General features: G+C 45.8%; 1 protein-coding gene across 1 annotated transcript in view; it reads right to left on the bottom strand.

Annotated features, from left to right (window-relative positions):
* The window catches only part of LOC125450283 (utrophin-like), a 298,676-nt gene extending 281,695 nt beyond the window's left edge, over nucleotides 1-16,981 (bottom strand). Inside the window, exons 1-3 of the mRNA XM_059654807.1 lie at nucleotides 16,608-16,981; nucleotides 12,548-12,708; nucleotides 12,103-12,269 (exon numbers count right to left, since the gene is read on the bottom strand). Of these exons, the coding sequence (XP_059510790.1) occupies nucleotides 12,103-12,269; nucleotides 12,548-12,708; nucleotides 16,608-16,665 (386 nt within the window). The 5' untranslated portion in view covers nucleotides 16,666-16,981. The remainder of the gene's footprint in view (nucleotides 1-12,102; nucleotides 12,270-12,547; nucleotides 12,709-16,607) is intronic.
* Between the last annotated feature and the right edge of the window lie 1,098 nt (nucleotides 16,982-18,079).

Raw genomic sequence — 18,079 nt, 5'->3', positions numbered from 1 at the left:
CATCTGACAATGATGCAATACCTCAGTTCTGACCCTCTGACAGTTCTGCAACACCTCAATCCGCACCCTTCAATCAGTAGGCACTCCATCAATTATGAGCCCTTTGTGGGTTCGTTCTGTGGCAATACCTCATTGCTGCAGTGTCAGTGCTGAGAGAGGGCCTTTTTATTCACTCATCAGTACCTAAGGCACTGGCTAATTGTCAGCAGCTCAGTTCTGAGGCAGCGTCTCTTTGACAGAGTGTCAGCACCAAGGCAGACCCTCACTGTTATGGTGTCAGAATTAAAAGATTGCCATTTAGAGGGTCTCAGAAGTGGTGTTTCAGATCAGTCAGAGGGTTTATACTGAGGCATTTCAGATCAGTCAGAGCGTGCCTCATTTTAATGCGGTAAGATTTGAGAGAATGCCTCATTGTGAGAGGGTCAGAACCAAGTCAGTGCCTCATTATCAGACACAGTCCAAAGATGTCAGTAGCTCTGTTATAAGGTGATACCTCATTGAAGGATCATTCTTGAGTGTGTGCCTCATTGTTCGTGGGTCAGTACGGAAGGAGTGCCTCAAAACTGGGGAGAGTCAAGTAATTAGAGATTTGGTGCTGAGGTCAGTGCCTCATTGTTACAGGGTAAGTTCTGAGGCAGGCTCACATTGCTAGAGGGTTTGTTCTGAGTGAGTATATTACTTGCACACAGTAAATACTGACTAAGTACCTCAATGCATTGGGTTCAGAGTTGATGGAGTACAACATGATTAGAAGTTCAGTCCTGAACGATTGCAGCTCTGTCAGAGGGTCAGAACTGAGGGGGCAGTGCTTTACTGTCAGCGGATCAGCTCTGACACAGTACCTCATTGCTGGAGGGTCAGATCTGAATGAGTACCACATTGTCAGCAGGTCAGTACTCAGCCAGTGCCTCAAACAGAGAGTACCCATGCAAATAAGCAGTAAAAACACCCATGTAAATTAAATCTTAAAACACAGAGGCTCCTGCAAACAAACGCTAAAACAGAGAGCCTCCTGGAAATAAACCCAAAAACACAGAATGCTCTGCAAATAAACTCAAAAACACAGATGGCACTGTAAATAAACCATAAGACACGGAGCTCATTGTTTCAGGGTTTTTTTTAAACAAAGACCCAACCGTAACAAAACCATGAAATGAAGATCCTCCTGTAAATAAATGCTAAAACCCAGAGCTCACTGGAAATAAATCCTAAACTACACTGCTCACTGTAAATAAACCCTAAAGCAGACAGCCTTCTGTAAATAAACCTTAGAATACAGCCTTTCTAATGTAAACCTTAAATCACAGAGCTCTTTGTAAATAACCCTAAAACACAGGCCTCATTGTAAATAAACCCGAAAACAGAGAACTCCCCCCCGCCAGTGTATAAGCACTGCAACACAGAGCCCCCTGTAAATAAGCCATAAAGCACAGATCTACCCTGCAAATTAAGTCAAAAACACACAGGACACTGTAAAACACAGAGCCCCCTACAATTGTACACTCAAACACACAGACCCCTTTAAAATGAACTCGAATACACATGCCCCAGGAAGTAGAGAGTCAAAGACAGGGCAAAATAAAGCCGAAAACACAGCGCACCTATTCATGCACCCGAATACTGAGCCGACCTGCAAACTATCTGTAAGACAGGGCCCTTCACAAATAAACCCTAAAAGACAGAGCTCACGATAAATAAAGAGCGCCCTGTAAATAAACCCTAAAACACTGAGTAAAAACCCAAAGAACTGCGGATGTTGCAAATCAGAAAACAAATACAAAGTTGCTGCAAAAGCTCAGCAGGTCTGGCAGCATTTGTCAGTTGAAAAACAGAGCTAACCGGTTCCGGTACGGTGACCCTTCCACAGAACCTCCCTCAGTTCTGCTGGGCTTTTCCAGAAACTTTGTTTTTGTTCCTGATTTGCAGCATCCGCAGTTATTTCAGTTTTCAATTCACCAGGCAGTCAGTAACATCAAATGGTTGTGTATCACATATTTACCAGTCAGACTCAAACACGCCAAACTCGTTCGCTCACGTGGTCTGAGAGAACAAGGTGTCGAGCCGGATGAACACAGCAGGCCAAGCAGCAGGAAGGCTGACGGTTCGGGCCTAGACCCTTCTTCAGAAAAGTGGTCACTTGTTAATCTTGTAACCTTTGGCCCTGAATATCCTGTGGTCTGCCCTGTTTACTCATATCGGTTAGCACTTAACAAGGCTTCCGGAGGCTGGCTGGTGTGTCTTTAGTGATACAGGGCCAATCGCCTTCAAATATTCTTTTCTGTGGTTTTTGTGTGACATTATATCATAAGCCTCTTTACTGTTGTACGAAAGGTCCTCTTTACCAATTCACCCACAGCGCTCCATGTGACCACTATCGCGCTCTCATTCATTCATAACTTTACTGACCACTCACTGGCTACTATGTTTACTGTTACCGCATTTCATTCATTCATTCATAAAATTGCGATCTTGCCATACTTTTCACTAATAAAGGGAGACGATAAATTAAAATGTTCCTTCCACGCATTACTGCCTTTTCACAGTTTGAACTCGTGTTGCTGACAGTGTCCAAACCTGTGTCTACATCAGTCAATCCCTGACTGTGTGTTAATTTTCTAATCTATTCAGAACAATATCTTCCCATCCATTGTGTCACCCGAAACTATGAATAATTATAATATTAATCAGCCCTCAACAAACGTCTCCCAGGACTTGAATAGCCGGCGGGACATCAAACAAGTTTCTGCTTTACCAGTGATAATGGGAACTGCAGATGCTGGAGAATCCAAGATAATAAAATGTGAGGCTGGATGAACACAGCAGGCCCAGCAGCATCTCAGGAGCACGAAAGCTGACGTTTCGGGCCTAGACCCTTCATCAGAGAGGGGGATGGGGTGAGGGTTCTGGAATAAATAGGGAGAGAGGGGGAGGCGGACCGAAGATGGAGAGAAAAGAAGATAGGTGGAGAGGAGAGTATGGGTGGGGAGGTGGGGAGGTAGGGAGGGGACAGGTCAGTCCAGGGAAGACGGACAGGTCAAGGAGGTGGGATGAGGTTAGTAGGTAGGAGATGGAGGTGCGGCTTGGGGTGGGAGGAGGGGATGGGTGAGAGGAAGAACAGGTTCGGGAGGCAGAGACAGGTTGGACTGGTTTTGGGATGCAGTGGGTGGAGGGGAAGAGCTGGGCTGGTTGTGTGGTGCAGTGGCGGGAGGGGACGAACTGGGCTGGTTTTGGGATGCGGTGAGGGAAGTGGAGATTTTGAAGCTGGTGAAGTCCACATTGCTTTACCACGTCTTTGTTAGATACATATTGAAGAGGGCCCGCGATCACTTTAAGAAAGTTCCTACTCTCTCTCAAAATAGCTCTTCCGTGAAATTGAGTGAGAAGAATGAGAAGGTCGGCAACAGTGAAATCTCAAGTCCCAGCCGCGGTAATCAGGCGACTGACCTTTCTGCTGTAATCAACTGATTGTCAGCCCAATCAAATCACATTGGGTTGATAATCTTTCTGGTATCGTCTAATTTTAAAAAAATAAAAAGGATCCACACCAGTCATTGCCCTATTTCAAATACCTCAGTCCTGTCCCTGTAATAGCCCTTAATCCTGACCCGATTGGCCGTCAGACAACACTGCACATCTACGGTACTGACCCTCTGACCATGAGGTGCTCTCACAATGAGATGTTATTGTATAACATTCCATGGGTTTCTATACTTCTACAAATTAAAGTCTTTTCTCTGCCTACACACAGGTGTGCAGGCACTGCCTTGAAGCTTCCTGCCCAGCCAGGAATTCAGTGTAAAACTTTTGTAACTCCTTATCTTCCCACACATTGGTATGCAGACACTGTCTTAAGCTTCCTGACTGAATACAAATAGAATTATGCCCAGAAAAGCCCATTTCATCCCCTCCCCCCACTGCAGCACACAACCAGCCCAGCTCTTCCCCTCCACCCACTGCATCCCAAAACCAGTCCAACCTGTCTCTGCCTCCCTAACCTGTTCTTCCTCTCACCCATCCCTTCCTCCCACCCCAAGCCGCACCTCCATCTCCTACCTACTAACCTCACCCCACCTCCTTGACCTGTCCGTCTTCCCTGGACTGACCTATCCCCTCCCTACCTCCCCACCTATACTCTCCTCTCCCCCTGTCTTCTTTTCTCTCCATCTTCGGTCCGCCTCCCCCTCTCTCCCTATTTATTCCAGAACCCTCACCCCATCCCCCTCTCTGATGAAGGGTCTAGGCCCAAAGCTTTTGTGCTCCTGAGATGTTGCTGGGCCTGCTGTGTTCATCCAGCCTCACATTTTATTATCTTGGATTCTCCAGCATCTGCAGTTCTCATTATCACTGAAGCTTGGTTTAGTTTGGGCCCGAGGCTACGGTGAGTGCCGGATTGGGCTAGCGTGAGGTCTGAGCTTTTCCAGAAATTATGTTTTTGTTCCTGATTTTACTGTATCCACAGTTCCTTTTTAGTTTTTAGTGTTTATCTCCAGGGGGCTCTGAATGTCAGGGTTTATACACTGGGGTTCCTGTGTTTTAGGCTTTATTTCACGGGTGCTGTTTGTTTTAGGAGGCCCTATTCTTTAGTGTTCATTTACAGGGCCATCTGTGCTTGGGGTTTATTCACAGTGAGCTTCGTGTTTTAGGGGTAATTTAGTGGGTTCTGTGTGTTCGGACTTAGATATGGGGGCTCTGTTTTTGGGGTTTAGTTAAAGGGGGCTCTTTTTTTTAAGGAGTTATTTACAGGGCGCTCTGTTTTAGGGTTGGACATCAGCGACCATCTCACAATGATCACTCCCACAGATCTGACCCGCCAACAGTCCTGCAATCTGTTAGTCCTGACCATCTAATCATGTAGTACTCCCATCAATTCTGACCCTCTGATAAAGAGGCACTTTCTCAGACCCACACAGTGACAATGCCACAATTCCTCACTGCTGACAAAGTACTAAATTCTGACAGAGGTAATTCCTCAGTATTGAGCCTCCAATAGAAATGCAATACGTCCGTACTGACCTTCTCAATGGGTTGCTCACCATTAATTCTGAACCTGTTCCAATGAAGCTCCTCCTCTGTGTTCAGTCTCTCATAATAATGCACTCTGGCTGTTCTGATCCTCTGACAATGCTGCAATTATGTATGAATTATTATCTTGTATTATCAGTACAGGACTCCTTCAATGCTTCCTCCATTACACTGAGGTCTATCGTTTATATAGGCTCCAACAAACCTGCTCTTATTTAATGGTCCAGGCATTGCTTCACTTGTACAGATTTTGTCAAGTCCTGCTGATGTTTCTGGAGGACTTTTTCTGACACCTCAGAATTGACCCCTGACAATGTTGCACTCTCCTGAGCTGCACTACCTCAGGGCTTGTAGCACCCATGAATTCTAAGCCCCTAAAATGAGATACTGACTCAGTATTGACCATCTGTTAGTAATGCACTCAGTCAGAACAATCCTCCAGCAATGTGACCCTGCCTCAGAACTGACACTGAGAATGAGGCACTCCTTCAGCACTGCATCTCTAATCATAAATTACATTGAGATATTCCTTGTGTACTGACCCTTTGAACAATCAGGCATTCCCTCACTATTGACAGTCTGACAATTGTGCACTCCCTCAGTACTGGACCTCTGATAATGAGGCACTCCCATAGTACTGGCCTCTGATAGACCTGTAACACCTCAGCCCTTATGCTCTGACAGTGTTTCAATACCTCAATGCTGATCTCCTGACAACGAGCAGCTCCATCAGATCTGACCACCTGACACAACTGCAATACCTCAGTATTGCCCCTGTAATCAAGTGGCACTCCCTCAACTCTGACCCGATCACATTGAGGCTCTGCCTCGGTACGGAGTGTCTGAAAATGATGAAATCGCTCAGTACAGACCCTGTGACAATGAGGCCCCCTCTTATTCTGACCATCTCACAATGCTGCGATACATCATTACTGATTGTGTAATGTGTGGGTCTCTCACAATTCTAACCCATTTTTAATGAGGCACTGCGTCAGTTTTGACCCTGTGACAATAAAACAGTCCCACAGTTCTGATACGCTGATAGTGATTCAATACCTCAGTACTGACCCTCTGACAACGAGTCAGTGCCTCAGAACTGCCCCACTGACAATAAGGGAAACCGTCACACTGATCCACTGCTACTGAGGCCCTCCCTCCACACTGACATCCCAGTGCAAAACTATTTCAGTACTGGCCCTTGAAATGTGAGCAACTTCCTTAATTCTGTCCCCCTTAAATGGCAGCACTCCCTCAGCATTGACCCTCTGACAATAACGCACTCCCACATTTCTGACCCTGTGACAATGAGGCACTCCCGAACCCCTGATGCTCAGACAGTGCTTCAATACCTCAGTACTGATACTCTGGCAATGAGGCACTCTGTCAGGACTGACTCCAGGATAGAACTGTAATATGTCACAACTGACCTGATAATTGTTTAGCAGCCTCTCAGTCTGACCCACTACAATGAGGCACTGGATCAGTGTGGGGCCTCTGACAAATGCACTCCATCAGAACTAAACCTCTCACAAAGAGGGACTGCCTCAAGACAATGCTGTGATTGAGTCAATCCCTTAGCCCTGAATCTCTGATCATGTGGCTCTGTCTCAGTTCTGTCACCATTACCTTGAGACTTACCCTCCGTAATGTCCCTCTAACAATGAGGCATGTCCTCAAGACTGACCATCCAGCATGGAGTCACTGCCTCAGCACTGACCACTTGACAACGAGACACTGGTTAAGAACTGACCTGCTCACAGAGCTGCAATACCTCAGTACTGACCCTCTCATCAAGGGACACTATCTGAATTCTGACACCTGCATAATGAGGCACTGCCTCAGCGCTCAACGTCTGACAAACTCCTGAGGACCCCCTGTAAAGACTGACAGTCTCCCTGGACGTCCTATAAATACTGACAGTCTCTCCTGGACCCACAATGAACACTGACACACTCCCCAGGGACTCTTTGTAAATACCCACAAACACACACACACACACACACACACACACAGGGACACCCTGTAAATATTGACACACACACAACCTGTGACACCCTGTAAATATTGACCCACGACCTGGTAATCCCCTATCAATACCAACAGAGTCCCCGGGGACACACTCTAAATATTGACACATCTGTGTGACCCCCTGAAATCACCTGTAAATATTGACACAGTCCCAGGGAATCCTGAAAATACTGACACAGTCCCTGGAACCCTCTGTAAAGACTGACGCATTTCCCAGGGCCCCCTTTAAATACTGAAAAATTCCCGTGACCTACAGGGGTTCAGGGACTGTGTCAGTATTTACAGGGGCTCATGGTGAGAGTGTCAGTATTTACAGGGTGTTCCGGGGAATTTGTAATTATTTACAGGTGCTCCCGGGAGTGTGTCAGTAGTTACAGGCGGTCCCATGGAGGGTCAATATTTACAGGGCGTCTCAGGGATTGTGTCAGGATTTACAGGGAGACTTGGGGAGAGCGTCAATAGTTACAGGGGGTCCCGTGGACTTGGTTTTTTCAGCGGGTGTTAGGGAGAGCTACAGTATTTCAAGGTGGTCCCAGGGAGTGTGCCAGTGTTTACAGGGATTCCAGGGGAGTGTGTCAGTATGCACCGAGCCCCTATAAATTCTGACACGCTCCGCAGGACTCCCTGTAAATACTGACATTGTACCTGAGAATCCCTGAAAATACCACCACACTCCCAGGGACCCTCTGTAAACGCTGGCACATTTCCCAGGGCCCGCTTTATATACTGAAAAATTCCCTCGGCCTCCTCTGTATACTGACACACATCCCCGGACCCTTGTACGTATAGACACACTCTACGCAACTAACCACAAATACTGGGATATCCCGTAAATACCGACACACACCTCACGACACACTGTAACTACTGTCACATTCCCTGGAATCCGCTGTAAATACTGAGAAACTCCCTGGGGCTGCATTTAAATACGGACACATTTCCCAGGGACCCCTCCAAACACGAACACATTCCCCGGGACACCTAAACACTGACACATTCCACGGAACCCCGTAAACACTGATAAACTCCCAGGCCCCTCTGTAAATAATTACACATTCCCCATTCCCCCTATAAATACCGATACACAGCCCAGGACCCCCGTAAACACTGGCACACTCCACGAAACACCCTATAAATACTGATACACTCCCAGACGCCCCTGTAAATAAGTACACATTCCCCAGTTCCCCCTGTAAATATCGATACTCTCCCTGGGACACCCTGCAAATACTGATGCAATCACCGGGACCCCTGTAAATTCTGTCACACTCCTCGGGAAGCCCTCTAAATACTGACACATTCCCTAGACACCCTTTAAATACTGGCAAAGTCCCAGAGAACCCCTGAAAATACTGCCACACTCCCCAGGACCCTTTGTAAATACTGATATATTCCCCGGGACCAGCTGCAAATATTGACACATTCCCTGTCCCCGCTATAAGTACTGAGAAACTCCCTGGGACTCCCTGTGTATAATGACACATTTCCCAGGGTCCCCTCTAAACACTGACACATTCCCCAGGAGCTCCTTGAAATACTGACACACAGCCCCAGGCCCCTGCACAGACAAACTCCCTGCGACCCACTGTAAATCCTGACATACTCCCTGAGACCCCCTGGAAATACCGACAGGCCCCCTGGGACCCCCTGGAAATACCGACACACCACCCCTCCCGGGACCCCCTGGAAATACCAAAACACTGTAGGGATTCTCTGATTCTATTCTATGATGCCCTTGTCCTGTGAATGAATAAATAAAGAAACCTTGTGAAGCCGCCAAACAGCATAACCAGCAAGTGATAGACACAGCAAAGTGATCCCACAATCAATGGATCAAATCTGAGCTCTGCAGTCCTGCCACATCTCGTCATTTACTGTGGTGCACAATTAAACAACTGATTGGACGTGAAGACTCCACACATATCCCCATCCTCAATGATGGAAGAGCCCAGCACATCAGTGCAAAAGATAAGGCTGAAGTATTCATAGCAATCTTCAGCCAGAAGGGCCAAGCGGATGATTCATCTCGGGCTCCGCCAGCATCACAGATACCAGTATTCAGTAAATTCAATTCACCCCACGTGATGTCAGGAAACAGTTGGAGACACTGGATACTGCAAAGGTCACAGGCCCTGACAATATTCTGGCAATAATACTGAAGACTTGTGCTCCAGAACGTGCCGCTCCCCGTGCCAAGCTGTTGCAGTGCAGTTTCAACACTGGTATCTACCCGACAATGTGGAAAATTGCCCAAGTATGTGCTGTATTGCAAACATAGGACAAATCCAACCTGGCCATATACTGCCCCATCAGGCTGTACTCAATCATCAGGAAAGTGATAGAAGGTGTCAGTCACATTGTTATCAAGCAGCACCTGCTCAGCGACGGCCAGTTTGGGTTATGTCAGGGCCGCTCAGCTCCTGACCTCATTACAGCCTTGGTTCAAACATGGACAATACAGCTGCATTCCAGAGGGGAAGTGAGAGCTCCAGCTCTTGACAACAAGGCTACATTCATCCAAGTGTGGCATCAAGATGCCCCAGCAAAACTGGACTCAATGGGTATCAGGGGACAAATTCTCCACTTTCTGGAGTCATCTCTGGCATGCAGGAAAATGAATGATGTTATTGGAGGTCAGATATCTTAGCTCCAGGGGATCTCTGCAGGAGTTTCTCGGGGCAGTGTCCGAGATATAACCATCTTCAGCTGCTTCATCAATGAACTTGCGTTCATCATAAGGCCAGAAGTCGGGATGTTCCTGATGATTGCACAATGTTCAGCATCGTTCATGATTCCTCAGATCCTAAAGCAGTCCTTGTCCAAATGCAACTAGATCTGGGCAATACCCAGGCTTGGTCAGACAAGTTACATTCACACCACAGAAATACCAGGCAATGACCGTCACCAACAAGAGACAACCACCCCTTGACAAACAATTTGTTACATTCACTGCATCCCACACTGTCACCGTCGTGGGGGTGAGCTTTGAACAAAAACTGAACCAGACTCACCACATAAACACAGTGACTACAAGAGCAGGTCAGAGGTCAGGAATGCTGTGGCGACTAACTCACCTCCTGATTCCCCAAAACCTGTCCACTGTCTGCAAGGCATAAGTCAGGACTGTGATGGAACGCTCCCCATTTACCAGGATGGCCGCAGCTGTAACAACATGCAAGAAGCTTGACTCCATCCAGGACAAAGCAGCCCAGTTGACTGACATGATATCGACAATCATCCACTCCCTCCACCACCAATGATGAGCGGCCTCAGCAGCACTGTGTACGATCTACAAGATGCACGGCAGAAATTCGCCAAAGCTCCTCATGCAGTACCTTCCAAACCCATGACAGCTTCCATCTCGAAGGACAAGGGCATCAAGTACATGGGAACACCTCCTTCAATCCCACTCCAAGTCACTCGTGATTCTGATTTAGAAATATGTCCGGAATCCTTCACTGCGACTCTTCAAAACATGGGAATTCCCTCCCTCATGGCACTGTGGGGGCAACCCACAGCAGGTGAACTACAGCGGTTCGAGAAGGCAGCTCACCACCAACATCTCCAGGGCAATTAGGGATGGGCAATAAATGCTGGACCAGTCAGTGACACACACATCCAACAAATAATTGAAGAAACAAACTCTTATTAATTAGTGATTTTTCACAGTCTCACAGCCAGCCATGCCTCATATACACACATCTTAGTGACAATGTGGTGACCGTAACCAGACCCACAGTGAGCCTGGGCTCATCCACACTCCTCCCAGTCACATTTCTGATTTGAAAAATATACCTTTTTCACAAGAAATCTCTTTGTATATGTACAATGTCACAACTGCAGTTGTGTTCAGTCCAGCTGCATATCAAATAAACAAATAAAGCATTGGACTTTGGCTCCACCCAATGAACCAAAGACCTCTCTTAGACATACAACAAAACTATTTACATACATGAGAGACACGGGGAGGGTCCGATAACTGAATGGACCCCCATTTACCTTCAGCAGGAAAACCTCAGACAGTGGTCCTTCCCGACTGTGCCTCGGCAGCAGCAGCCCCATCGTCCCAGTTATGCCCCAAGCTTTTAGTGCATCTCAGTTATGCCTTGTGTACACACCACCTGTTTACTGACAGGGAGCCTGGCAGCATCTACACGCTTCTGCGTCACAATGCGGTGACTGTAAATGGTCTCACAGTGGCCCTGGCCTCATTCGCACAACTCACAGGAAGTCCTACTTGACTGTAAACGGTCTGACAGTTGCCCTCACCTCATTGACACACCTCCAGTAATTATACAGGGACACAAAACGGCCTCACACCAAGCATGGCCTTATTTACACTCCTCCCAGAAACTAAACAGTGATTGTAAACAGTATCACAGTGGGCCTGGCCTCATCTCCATGCTTCCGACTAACTCTACAGTGACTGTGAACAGTTCACAGCAAGTCTGTCCTCATCTGTGCACCTCCCAATAACTATACGCTGAAGGTACACATTGAGCCTGGACTCATCCACACACTCCCTGTAGCTATACGGTAACTGTAAAAGGTCTCACACTGAGCCGAGAGAGAGAGTAGGAACTGCTAATGCTGGAGTCTGCGATAACTCAGTGTGGTCTGGATGAACACAGCAGGACAGGCAGCATCAGAGCAGCAGCAAAGCTGATGTTTCGGGTTTCACCCACAGCCACTTCCAGGGCAGTGTACTGTGGCACAGGCCAACCAGGTATACATAAACAATCTGACAGGTAGTGCCCTTCTCACCACCCACCAATCTATGTTTTGTTGTTTGTTAGAAAGTTCTGATGATGAGACATTGTACCAACTGTGAACAAAATACCAAAAACATGCAGCATTCACCTCTCACAAAAATTACAGTAAAGAAGTTGATACTTAATTTATCCTAATTACTTCACTGGTCCATAAATTTGTTGGGATTTTTGACGATTTCAGTTGTATCGTTTACTGACAGAGTTTCCAATAGAACATCTAAAGTTAAAGCTTTCTTTAAAAACTAATTCCCACTAACTTTTGCTGGTTTGCACATCTCACCTGAAACCTACGATTGGGTACTCTTTGCAGATGTTGCACTTAGCCTGATGTTTTGCAGTTTCAGCAGCTGCCACACGGTGTCGAACAGGCAGCCACACCATGGAGTGAGGCTCCAATCTCATCCACTCTACAAAGTGTTCAACATCAATCTCTGGTTTGTTCTGGCCCTAGAGGGAAATAAAACATCAGCTGCATGATTAATTATGTCAAGTTTACATCCGCTATCCTCAGTGATATGGTATCTCATACACTATCACTGGGGTTTCTGACATTGTTTTTTTGTGATTAATCTAATAAAAACATTGACTATGTATCAACATGATAGCCTTGGATTAGTGGTGGTACATGTTGGCCTCTGGAATTAATTCAAACCGAAAACGAGCACAAAAATCATACTGGCAAGTGGACCCGCTTGACCTTATGAATTGGCGCAGAGCACACTTACATGTTGGAAGCAACTGCGGATACTTGGTTCAATGTTGCTGCTGCCTCCAAATGAAGCTACCTCACCCAGCTGCCGAGGGATCTGGACTGCATCGTGAAGCAAAAGGCTCAGGCTTCGTTGGTCACATAAATCTGTGGGTTCAGCGACTTGTTTGAAGAGATCTGCAAAAGTTATCCCCAAGAAAAATATTGATATTCCTCAACTTAAGGGAGGTAGTTGAGAGTTCAATACATCCAATACATCTTCCTCAATTGCCTTGCTTTGTAAATTATCTTAAAAGATTATTTTATGATCTTGATTGGCTATTTGCAAACGACTGTGGAAACAAAAACTTCTATTTGTTTCCAACAATGGACAATGTATGTTGTATGATTCTCCAAGGAAGTCATTTTGTCAATTTCTTTCTTGATTGTAAATCTCAAAACTCTCTAATATCTCCTCGTTCGTTTCACAGAGGTAATCTTTGTGTGGACCTGGAAAACATGGGCACTGTCCTCAATGAAAATTTTGTGTCAATCTTTACAACGGAGAAAGACACTGCAAGTATAGATATCAGGGCAGAGGAACTCGGAACATCAGAGGTTAAGACATAGGGAGATGCAGCTGGTTTAGCAACTTTAAAAGTGGATATATCTGCAGGCTGAACTGAAACATATACCAGTTAGTGGGGGAAGTGAGGGAGGAGATATCTGGGCCCCTGGCAGCAATTATCAAACCCTTGTCAATCACACGTGAAGTCATGAAGGACTATTAACATTGTCCCACTATTATCAAATGGACAGAGGAACAGACCAGGAAATTAAAGACCAGACAGAATAATCTCAGCACTGGAGAAGCTACAAAGAGGCATTCTTAGGGGTAGAATGTACTTGCATGAACTAATCAGGGATAGTCAGTATGGATTTGTTAAGATGAGGTCACGTTTCAGAAATTTGATCCTTTTTTGAGGAGATGTTGGAATATTGATGAGCTTATGCATTTGATGTGGACTTAGTAAAGTCCCCCTTGGCAGACTGATCAAGAAAGCAACAGTCAACGGGATCAAAGGCAAAGAGGCACACTGGAGCCAAAACTGGCTGAGGCAGAGAGCACAGGGTGATTGATGGTAGAGGGATATCTATTTGACAGAATGTTTGCTTTGAGTGGGGTTGTGCAGGGCTTGCCACAAGGACCCTTGAAATTTGTCATGTATATTCATCATTTGGGCTTAAACACAGTTTGTCTGACCGTGTCGCTCGCGAATGACTAATTCAGTGAGGAGGATATCGGTGGAATGGTCATGTAAATAACAGCCATGGGATCAAAGGCAAAGTGGCACACTGGATCCAAAATAGGTTGACAGACAGGAAGGATAAACTTCAGGAGGAGATCAACAGACTGGTCAGCTGGACACAGCAATTGGAACTCAACCTTTCTTTAAACAGATCACCTCTCCCATGTTGAAAAGTCTGTTGTCATGGTCACTATCACTAAAGCACTTAGCCACTGTCACCTTGAACACTGCCTTTGTGTCCCAGAAGTAGGTCCAGCATTGCACTGTCCCTTACAAGCTCGTCTACATGTTGATGTTAAATATTCTCTCAAATGTATTTAAAGAATTATTTCCCAAGTCAAACGTTTATGTTATCTCAATTAATGTTGTGCAGCTGAAATCCCCTAATATAATCTTTATATTATTATTTTCTCACCCCTCAGTGAATTACCTGCTCTTCAATTGCCCACTGCTTGGAGGCCGACAGCTTAAATTCCTCACCACATTAGCAAACCCTTGTGCAAGGATTTTGGTTCCTTTCTGGTTCAGCTGCAGACCAGCCCACTTGTAGAGGATATACCATCCCCACAAATTGTCCTTCAGATCACCGTGTCTAAATCCCTCCGCAAACACAAACACTTGAGCCAAGCATTCAGCTGTTTTCTTCCCCTTTTTCTTGCCTTCTCAGCATGTGGCACCAGGAATTATCCAGAGATTACAACTTTAGAGGTCTTGCTATTTAATCCACTGCCTAGCTCTCGGAACACTTGATGCAAGACCTCATCACTCATCTTACCAAAGTGTACATCGAGCTGCGTCTTACGGTCCTCCTTCTTCAGGATACCCTGAATGACATTGTTGACCTGGTTAATACGCCATAATGGAGTCACATCAATGACTGTGAAAAATCTGGTCCACCCAGATCGTCGCAATGGGCAAAAAAGCACACAGCACACCAATGTCTCAACTTCCCAGGAGGCTAAGGCAATTCAAATATAAAGGGCAACTTTCATTGATGTACCAGAGAAAGCATCCTATCTGGATGCATATCACAGCATGGTTTGGCAACTGATCTTCCAACGAAAACAACAGACTCAAGAGTCATGAACACAGCACAGTGCATCATGCAAATCAGCCTTCCATTCATTGATTCCACCTGTACTTCCCGCTGCCTCAGGATCGCAACTGACATAATCAAAGGCCTTTCTCACCTGCCAATTACATTCTCTTCTGCCCTTTTCTGAAGGGAAGGTGTCAAAAAGTTTGTATTCATGTGTGAACAGATCCCAGAACAGCTTCTTCACCGCTGTTATTGGACATCTGAATAGAACACTTAAAATTTTAAAGCTAATTTTGATCTTGTTCTCTGTGCATCTTCTCTGTAGCTGTCACTATGTTCCATTTCACTAATGCACCTTGTATGGTATGATCTGTCTGTACTGCATGCATCACAAAACTTTTCACTGTACCTGGGCACATGTGACAATGATGACTCTAATCAAATTGACTGTGTGCAAGAGAGAGGTGAGCGTATGATTGTGTTCAAGAGTGCGAAGACAGTGCATGAAAGTGTGAGCGTGCGCACGACAGAATGTGTGCGCCAGTGACTGTGCTCGAGAGTGTGTGAACAAGAGTCAGCACAAAAGGGAGTGTAACAGCATGCATGAGGCAGTGAGAGTGTCTGTGAGAGCGAGTGAGCTTGAGAGCAAGTGAATTTGTAAGCCCAAGCGTGTGAGGGAGAGTTTTGTGTGTGTGTGTCTGTGTGTAGTCGAGAGTATGAACATTGGCAAAAGATCCTGCGACAGGGTATGCAAGTGTGCCACGGAATGTGTGCAAGACCATGCATGATTGTGTGACAGTATGGAGTATGAATGAGTGAGAACGTGACTCTGTGTGTGTGTGTGTGTCTGTCTGTCCATGTGTCCGTGTGTGTCTGTCCGCGTGTGTCTGTCCGTGTGTCCGTGTGTGTGGATAGTATGTTTGTGCATGAGGGATAGGATATGCATGTGCAACATAGTGTGACTGTGAACTTCTGTTTGTGCCCGAGTCAAGTGTTGGGGGAGAATAGGGAGAGGAGAGATCGAGAGAGAGAGTGTCTGAGAGAGATGACATGAGGAGAGGAATAAGAAATGATGAGTGGTCAAAACCTGGAGGAAAAAAAGAACCGTGTGTGAGCGTTAAGAGAAGCCACTGGATGTAATATGGAGGCTATTGTTTTACTGATGGTACTGAATGAAAAGCAAGTGACACCTCTACCTGTTAGGGGACAGAAGATGTGCATCAGAGAAGGAGATATCGTCAGCCTTGTCAGAGACAGCAGACACATTGAAAATGCACAGAAACTGAAATTAAAGCTTTCTTGTCAATGCGTCGAGAGGTGAGACAAATATGATGGGCTAATATTGTACCTTTGGGCTCAGTAAAATCATAGAATCATGAATCAGAGAATCCTTACAGGTGGAAACAGGTCCGTCAGTCCAACACGTCCACACTGCCCCTCAAAGCATCCAACCCAGACCCATCCACCTATAACTCACTTAACATATACATCACTGAACACCTTGGGAAATTTAGCATGGCCAATTCACCGACCTTGCACATCTTTTGACTGTGGGAGGAAACTGGAGCACCCGGAGAAAACCCATGTGGGCACATGGAGAATGTGCAAACTCCACACAGATAGTCACCAAAGGGTGGAATGGAATTCAAGTTGCTGGTGCCGTGAGGCGGCAGTGTTAACCAGAGCCCCTGTGCTCTTTATTATGCTCATTGAGCTGCAAGCATTATTTTTAAAGAAAGGAAACTTACCATCGTCACAGGATGCCAGTGCTTTCAATTTTCTATCAGCTTTGAGAACTTTATCCATGTCTGTCTTCACAACGGCAAGGTGATGGCAATGGTGTGAACAGCAATTTGATTCACTCTAAATCAACTATTACACTAATTTCCAAAACTTTGAAAACTCAATGTCCTGTTTTTTGAAGATGTCTGCATGTTCCATGGAAAATCATGTATTTTCCACTGCCTACCAGGTTAATCATTTGTTCGCTATGAACTCTGTCTCTCTCTCTCTGTGTTTGCCCTCTTTGATTTCTGTAATTCTCGCCATCCCTACCCTCAGCTACCTCTGCTCATATGCTCGAGGCTTCTCCAATTTTCTGATGTTCGTGCTATTGCTTGAAGATGCCCGCACTGAACGTCAGCAATTTTTTCCAGAAGCCTCAATGACTACTGCCCAGTGGCTCTTACATCCATTTTTATCACTATGAAGTGCTTTGAGAGGTTGGTCATGGGTCACATCAACTCCAGCCTCCCACATTACCTTGATCCACTGCAATTCACCTACTGATGCAGCAGATCCATAGTCGATGCCCTCTCCTTGGCTTTACACACACCTCTGGAATGTCCAGATAACATGGGCATCTACATCAAGCTCCTACTTATTGACCACATCTCCACCTTCAACACCCTAATTCCAAACAAACACATCTCCAAGATTTTGAGTAGGATTAATTTCTTACATTTTTATGCCAATTATATGACTGAATTAATTCAGTCGATTTAATTTTCAAAGAAGTCTAGGTTCCTTTTTATTTTACCAGAGTCCAAATGTAAATTTATTCACATTAAAATTATTTGTATGTTGAAACCATTCATCTAAGTTCTTATGACACTTACAAAACATGATGTAGCAAAGACACCCAACATGTGCTGTCTCTATGATAACAAGGGGTCGAGCTGAATGAGCACAGCAGGCCGAGCAGCATCAGAGGAGTAGGAAAGCTGATGTTTTTGGTCCAGACCTTTTGTCAGAAAATGGACACGAAAGAATCTGAGCTAACAGGTGTAGAGCTGGATGATGCTGCTTGGCTTGTTGTGTTCATAAGACCATAAGACAGAGGAGTGGAAGTAAGGCCATTCAGCCCATCAAGTGCACTCTGCCATCTGAATCATGGCTAATGGGCATTTCAACTTCACTTCCCTGTACTCTCCCCATAGCCCTTGATTCATCCAGCTCTACACTTTGTTATCTCAGACTCCCCAGCATCGGCAGTTCCCACTATCTGTGTGGTCCTCCTCTACGTCAGGGAAACCAAGCGGAGGCTTGGTTCACACTAAACAACTGCACCTCCCAGTCGCCAACCATTTTAACTACCCCTCCCAATCCTCAGATGGACTGTCCATCCTGGGCCTCCTGCAGTGCCACAACGATGGCACCCAAAGGTTGCAGGAACAGTACCACTTATTTTGCTTGGGAACCCTGCAGCCTAATGGTATCA

This window comes from Stegostoma tigrinum, chromosome 25, assembly GCF_030684315.1.
Source record: "Stegostoma tigrinum isolate sSteTig4 chromosome 25, sSteTig4.hap1, whole genome shotgun sequence".
NCBI classification, from domain to species: Eukaryota; Metazoa; Chordata; class Chondrichthyes; order Orectolobiformes; family Stegostomatidae; genus Stegostoma; species Stegostoma tigrinum.
This window is presented reverse-complemented; position numbering and strand designations above follow the sequence as displayed.